General features: G+C 43.1%; 1 protein-coding gene across 2 annotated transcripts in view; it reads right to left on the minus strand.

Moving 5' to 3' along the window:
* The window catches only part of FKBP10 (FK506 binding protein 10), a 21800-nt gene that overhangs the window by 8189 nt on the left and 6430 nt on the right, over positions 1 to 7181 (minus strand). For both annotated transcript variants that reach the window (XM_018556599.1, XM_018556600.1), the window contains exons 2-5: positions 5257 to 5402; positions 3338 to 3527; positions 1189 to 1334; positions 283 to 472 (exon numbers count right to left, since the gene is read on the minus strand). In XM_018556599.1, the coding sequence (XP_018412101.1) occupies positions 283 to 472; positions 1189 to 1334; positions 3338 to 3527; positions 5257 to 5402 (672 nt within the window). The remainder of the gene's footprint in view (positions 1 to 282; positions 473 to 1188; positions 1335 to 3337; positions 3528 to 5256; positions 5403 to 7181) is intronic.

The following is a 7181-nucleotide window of genomic DNA, read 5'->3' on the forward strand; positions in this document are numbered from 1 at the left end:
AAAAAAAAAAAAGGTAAGATCTGTAGCAAAAGGTATTTTGTGCACTCAAAGTGAATTTATATCCTTTGTAACTAAAATGTTTAAGGCCAGAGTTTAGCTTTAATTTTTGTACAGCACAGGTTTATTTTTGGACAAATGATAAATGAGGATAATCTTTGAGTCCCCTCTGTGTGTTCCATTACAGGAACACCAATACAGTCATTTACACATATTATTGGTGCGCTCCAACTTCCTGCCAATCACATTCCCAAGCATTAGTACTTCCATATTTGACAGACGTACCTGGAGTCAAACAACGTTCCATCCATAAGGGTGCCATTATAATGGTAGCGGACGTAGTCTCCTGTAACTGCCTTGCGCTTACACGGCTGGGGGACAACTTGGTTCTGCAAGGTGATCCCGTCTTTTGGATTGTGAAAGTCAATCAGAAGGGCGTGAAAGACCAGAGAGGCGTGTGGAGGGATGACAGTTCCTACAAACAGGAAAACATAAAATAATGTTACATTTCCTTACTCATTCTATTACCAGGGGTAGGCAAACTCCGGCCCTCCAGCTGTGATGAGACTACAAACCCCATCATGCATCTGTCTCTGGGAGTCATGCCTGTGAGAATCTTGCAGTGCCTCACGGGAATTGCAGTTCCACCACAGCTGGAGGGTCAGAGTTTGCCCACCCCTGTTCTAAAACGATCTTCCTAGCTCACTACCCAATAGCTACATTTACAGTTGAAATACTTTGAAAGGCTAAACAGTTCCCTTAAAAGTATTCGTAATCTTCTGAACAAGAAGCCCCTTCCAGACAGCACAGCCAGATCCTGGACCTCCCATTCTAGCAGCAGCAACAAAGCCCAGTTAAGAACACACCCGCAACCTACTGACTTGACAATGAAGGTATAGCAGCACACCGATGAGGTAAGCCTTTTGCCCACTCTATCCAGTTGGTCATGCAATTTATAGAGATACAGTACATCAAGGGTGGGCAACTCCGCCCCCCCCAGCTGTACTTTTAACTACAGATCCCAACATTCCTTTGCGAGCCTCCTGTAACTGTCAGTCTTACAATGCCTCATTGGGACTTGTAATTCCACAACAGCAGGAGGGCCGGAGTTGCCCACCCCGGCAGCTACAATACAAATTAGACATTATTTGAATCAAATTAGAATGAAGTATTTTTTGTCTTTTTAATTACCATATCCTTTTTCTCCGTAAGCCAGAAATGGAGGGATGGTGATTTTTCTCAACTCTCCAGCACACATGCCCAATAGGCCTTGGTCCATGCCTTTAATTAGCCAGCCGGATCCAACATAGGTGTCATATGTACTAGAACGGCTGTAGCTACAAGCAAAGAAAACATGATATGTGTTATTATTACATTTCTTCATTTATTTAAAGAGTAAATTCAGTATATATAATGGTTTTGCCATCCACTTAACACTGCGCTACAGTCAGATGGCCCACCTTGAGCTACCTTGCCCTCTATATGCCTGAAAATCATAAAAGATAGCAATAGTACTGAGCTATTACCTTAGTTGTAGAAACTGCTGTTCTAGGATGCCACGGTAGCCAGTCACATGACATGATATGGACGATTTCTGTACAAGGACCCTCTCCTGCAGCCGATTAGGCCATCTAGTCACGTGGCATCCTGAAGCAGTACTTTAGGCCAGCTTTTGATCAATTTTAGGAACCACGATTTTATTCATGATACATCCGCCTTAATCTGAGTTTTATAATATCCATTTGTGGTGTTGATATTGACCGCCAGCAAGGAACCTACCTGGTATCTGGTATTTTCAAGGCTTGGGATAACAGAAGCCCTAAGCAGCTAAGCCGTGGTCCTTGCTTCCGACTTTCAGTACTGAATGGAATATACCTTTAACTGTTTGAAGTTACTTCCAGCTATTAATGTCTCTCTAATACGGCTAGTATGAGCAAACCAAAGTTTTGATTGGCTTTGCAGGCTCACATGCACACTAGTGTAACAGTTCTACCCAAGCCATGCATGGGGAAATGGGGGGGGGCTTTCCCCAGGAAGCAACCGTCCAACGGCATCCCCAGCGGTAGTAAACTGCAGTCATATACAGCCAGTTTTGTACATGCAGTGATGGCTGCTTCTAGGACTCTGCATCACTTACTACTGACCACTGAACCCTGCGTCACTTACTACTATCGCCTGAACCCTGCATTACTTACTAATGAGCTCTGAACTCGGCATTACTTGCTACTGTCCCCTACTCATGACCCCTGTACTCTATGCGTTAACTACTGATGTCCCCTGTACTCCATGCATTACCTACTCATGACCCCTGTACTACATGCATTACCTATTCATGACCCCTGTACTACATGCATTTCTTGCTCCTGACCTCTTTAATCCATGTGTTACTACTGCTGACCCCTGCACTGTGCTTTACACACTCTTTACCCCTAAAGTATATGCATTATACACTCCTGACCCCTGCACTCTGTGCGTTACTCCTGCTTGACCGATAGTTTAGGCTCAGCGTTTCTTTAACCATGCATCTTCACCCACTCCCACCGTTAGCAAAATCTTACCACACCCATGATTCGCCCTGGCACACGCAGAATTATTATTTACTTCCGGTTAGTGACCAGGGCACTTTGTCTTTACATCTTCAATGTCCACTTCCTCTTCTAGAAGTCTGTGACCAATTCTTTCAGGGCATGCTAAAAATGGCAGCGTGATTTTGTGGATGTGGCAATCAATTTGGGGTGTGGTTTTAAGGGTGTGGTTATAAGTGGGCATGGTCAGTAGGGTATCCCTGGATTTCATTTTGAAAATCTGGTAACCTTAAAAGGAGAACTATGAGGCGAGTGCTTTTCACTCACCTCATAGTTCTAGCCGACCTGTGACAATGAGACTGTCGCAGGTCGGCTCAGTAAAATCGGGACGCGAGCGAACACATACCGACGTTCGCTCACTTCTCAATCTCTTCTTAGCAGAGAGCCGTGACAGGGGAGAGGCTGGATTCCCCCGTCCGCGCTGCGATCCTCCAGCGCTGACTGGCGGAATGGACGGGGGAGGGGGCGGGTACAGCTGGCTCTGCCTCTAGATAGGCAGAGCCAGCTGTCACTCACGCAGCTGGGCGGATCTCGACATCGATGTCGGGATCCGCTCCGGCGTCTCAGTATACCGCGAGCTGTAGCTCGCAGTATACTGAGCTTAGGGTAACGGGAGGACGCTAGTTTGTGTCCTCCCGTTACCCTAAGGAGAACTATGGGGAAAAGCCCTGACCCCATAGTTCTCCTTTAACATAGAAGCCCAAAAAAATGCAAAGGTATCACAACCAAAAGTGTTTATCATTCTGTCTTAGTACCTTGAATCAAAGTAAGTGCCATCCAGCAGGGTTCCATTATAATGGTATCTGACAAAATCAGAGTCCTGCACGGTCCTGTTACAATTGCTGGGTTTTTCCAGAGTTGCGATTTGAATGTCGTCCTTCTTATTCCAGACGTCCACCAGGATGATGTCAAAGTAGAGAGTGGCATCTGCAGGGATCATCCCGGCTAGAAATAAAAATTAGTAGCTTTCACTTAATTATAAACTATTAATCCCAATCCATAAATATATAATATATCTAATCCATATTACAGTTTTGTCATTGTAATTATACACAACAGACGTCTATAGAAGGGCTTGGGCAATGAGCAGCTGAAATGGTGAGTTTGATGTCCCCAGTCGGAGGTTCAGAGTTGGTTGCCCAAGCCATGGCAATGTAGATGAGTGGAGGTTATATTTTTTATTGCATATGTCAAACCATTTGGCATTATGTATGTAGCGTTATAGTAAACTAGGCGACTAGTTACGGTGTGTGAACTCAAGCCGGTGCCTCTTCCTGATTTGTCATGTCAGCTGTCCTTAAGTGCTCATCACCTAGATGGGCCCATGATGTCCTCTGGGATTCCTGTCCTGATAGGAAGTGAGAGGACACCTTCCCAACAGGAAAACAAATAGAAATGAACAATTGACAGAATCTAACCTTTGCTAAACTAAAGCTGGCCACACACTGTGGCCCCGGTGGGGGGTGAAACGCATCATAGGCGTGGGCTAGGTGTTTTTGTTTGACTGCCTCGGCTAAGGCCGCCCTGGTTTTTTTGCTTCATTTCAATCCGTGGTCATACGTTATACACTATACTCTACTGGAGGACTTCAGAGCTCAAAGCTGGAGAATAGTCACTCTCTGAACAGCATACATTTATTGATATATTCAGGAGCAGAACAAAATTCAGACATCATTGATCCAGCCAAAGAGGATTTCCTTCGATCTGGACACCAAACCAACCAGGGCATGTGTTCAGTAAAGTCTAAACATCTACAGTGGATATGAAAAGCCGAGATAAGGTTATTTGTTTCCTGAACCTATTGCGCTTACAGCTGGCCTGCGTTATGTCAATGGCAAAACCACTCTGGTCTCCTGATCTTCATTCATGAGTGAAAAATATCACTGGGCAGAACATAAAGCTATATATGACCAGTTAGGAGGATTTCCTTCCCTTTTCTTCTGCTCCTGATACAGCCACCATACGACCCAGAGCATATGTTTAGTAAAGGCCTACTTTTACAGCAGAAAAGAAAAGCCGAGATAAGGATAAATATCTCCTGAACCATTCGCATCTACAGCTGGGTCTCTTTATATCAGTGGCAAAATTACTCCGGTCTCCTGATCCTGATCCATGAGTGAAAAATACATCACTGTGAGTGCAACCTATATATTTTGCAAATCAAATAAGGCATTTTTGACTTTCTTTTTTTTATTTTATTTTTCATTCACGTGTATGTTAACTCTTCGTTTGATTCAGGAGACTGACATCCTTTTCCATTTGTGAAGCTCTAGATATAAGGATACTCTCCTGACATTAAGCATAACGTTAAATATATACTGAGGCACCCCAGGGCGTATCTTATACATTTCAAATATGTATATCCACATGCATTTGTTCAATTATTAGCTGAAAGCAGTCATATATGTGATTATATACATGTTTGTTTGTCTTTTGATAGGTATGCATTTTAAATATTTAGAAATAAATACACTTTTACGATAATTTGTCTTACACTTTGTAATAATGGTGGGATCCCTTTCTGGGGAACAATCGTAGTTTTGCTATGTTGATGTACATTTTTTCTTTAATCAATGTGGGTGCATTTATTAATTTTCAAAAGTGGAGGATGTCTTTAAAGCTGTGAATTAAGCAGGAACAAAATTGCATGGAGAACATGAAGAAAGGTACTTACGCACGCCTATGCTGCCATATCCCAGGTGTGGCGGTACAACTAGTTTTCTCCTCTCATTCACGCACATACCCAGAATCCCTCTGTCCAAGCCAGTGATGAGACGTCCAATGCCAACAAACCCAGCAACTGCGATCCCCCTGTCATAGCTGTGGAGTTCAGAGACAAGAGAGTTAAAGAGGCCCTTCAAACCTATTTAGGAGATTTTTATTTTTCAGGTGCATTCCATTTCCAGCCATGGGAAGAGATGAAAACCATGTGGTCTGTTGTTATCTATGAGTGTCTATGGAATGTATGCACACAGTATCCCATGTCTGCAATCCATGATAACTGGCTAAATCTGAATAATACTCATTGGACATTCTAGATACCTCCAGAACCTGTAACTATAAAAAAGGAAAGGCAGAGTTGGGTAGGAGTTTTCTACTTTGGAAAAGAAAAGTAGTAAACGTATCCATAGTTTTCTCAGGCATCCAGAAGTATTTCTTTGGTCTGCAGCAAATACTAACTACCAGTTGAAATTCTGTTTCCGATTCCCACGAATGTGTTTTTCTTTCCTCAGTACTCCTACCCTGCTTTGCCTTCCCTTCTGATAATACAAGCTTCTCACAGTCACTGAATGTTTCCACAGTTTCCTGTACCCTTTTATATTTCCTCTTCAGTGTCTGCAGAGCAACTGATGCCCTAAGCATAGCCCAACAATGAAAAGTGAAGTCTATGGGGCTTCCCTAACTATCTCCTGGCTGGTAGAAGTCTATGGACTTGACAACTTTTGTCTCCTACCTGGGAGATGTCTATGGGGCTTGGTTATCTTCGTCTGCTGCCTGGGAGAAGTCTATGGCACTTGACTACCGTTGTCTCCTGGACAGAAGTCTATGGGGCTTGAGTACCTTTGTCTCATGGCTAGGAGAAGTCTATGGGGCCCGAGTACCTTCATCTCCCGGCCAGAAGTCGTCTATGGGGCCCGAGTACCTTCATCTTCCGGCCAGAAGAACTCTATGGGGCTTGAGTACCTTTGTACATAAACAACGGATGCCATGTTAGTCGGATCTCAGTAAGTATACACCTGTGGAAGGGGGAGGGTGGGATCGATTTGCTCAGGGTAAAAAGAAAAAGTGCACTTATCTTTGAAGGGCATCATAGCTAGGGGACTTTGGTGCCCCCTACCTTTGGTGACCTAAGCACGTTTATTTTGCCCGCTAGTTAATCCTGCCCTGAATGTCTGAATAGCTACAAAATAATATATAGTCCACATCAGGCAAAATCAGGATTATGCAGCTCTGCAGTGCCTAATATTTTTAAGCAGTGGGACCATATTAAGGACTGTATGAGACCATTGGTCAGTGTATCTGATGTCTTTGGGCGATCATAAGCACTTGCACACCTTGGAAATGTTTCACGTCACCCGCTGAGATTCTCTATCAGTTGGTTTGCATTTCCTCCCCTCGAAAAGAGAATTAAAAAAAAAGGAGACTCTTTCTTAAATATTTGGACAGCGTGTTCGTACTTCAAGGACACAGCTGCTTGTAAACCTCTTTTTACAAGCTAATACACAGAGCTGGCTGATGTACAGAAGAATAAGCAAGCGCCAGTACAGAACAATTTTATTTGACGCTGCATTGAGTTAAAAAGGCTAATGCTTTTCGTGGATTCTCTTCATCAGGGCTACACCCAAAAGGAAATACATAGTTAAAATAATAATACATTTTTTTTTAAATGTATAATAGTAAAAAACAAAACAGAACACAATCTTAGGGGTGCCATTTGTATGAAGAAGGCAATTCAATACATCAAGCCTATGATTGTGTACCATTATGGCTATTCTATTATAGAAAACACCTATAGTATGTATTCCTATTACAATGCTGATGTTATAACAGGGGAGTATATGCTGAGACTTTACAACTCCTTTAAAGAGGTAAAACATG

This window comes from Nanorana parkeri, unplaced genomic scaffold (genome assembly GCF_000935625.1).
Source record: "Nanorana parkeri isolate BGI_ZX_2015 unplaced genomic scaffold, ASM93562v1 scaffold242, whole genome shotgun sequence".
NCBI classification, from domain to species: domain Eukaryota; kingdom Metazoa; phylum Chordata; class Amphibia; order Anura; family Dicroglossidae; genus Nanorana; species Nanorana parkeri.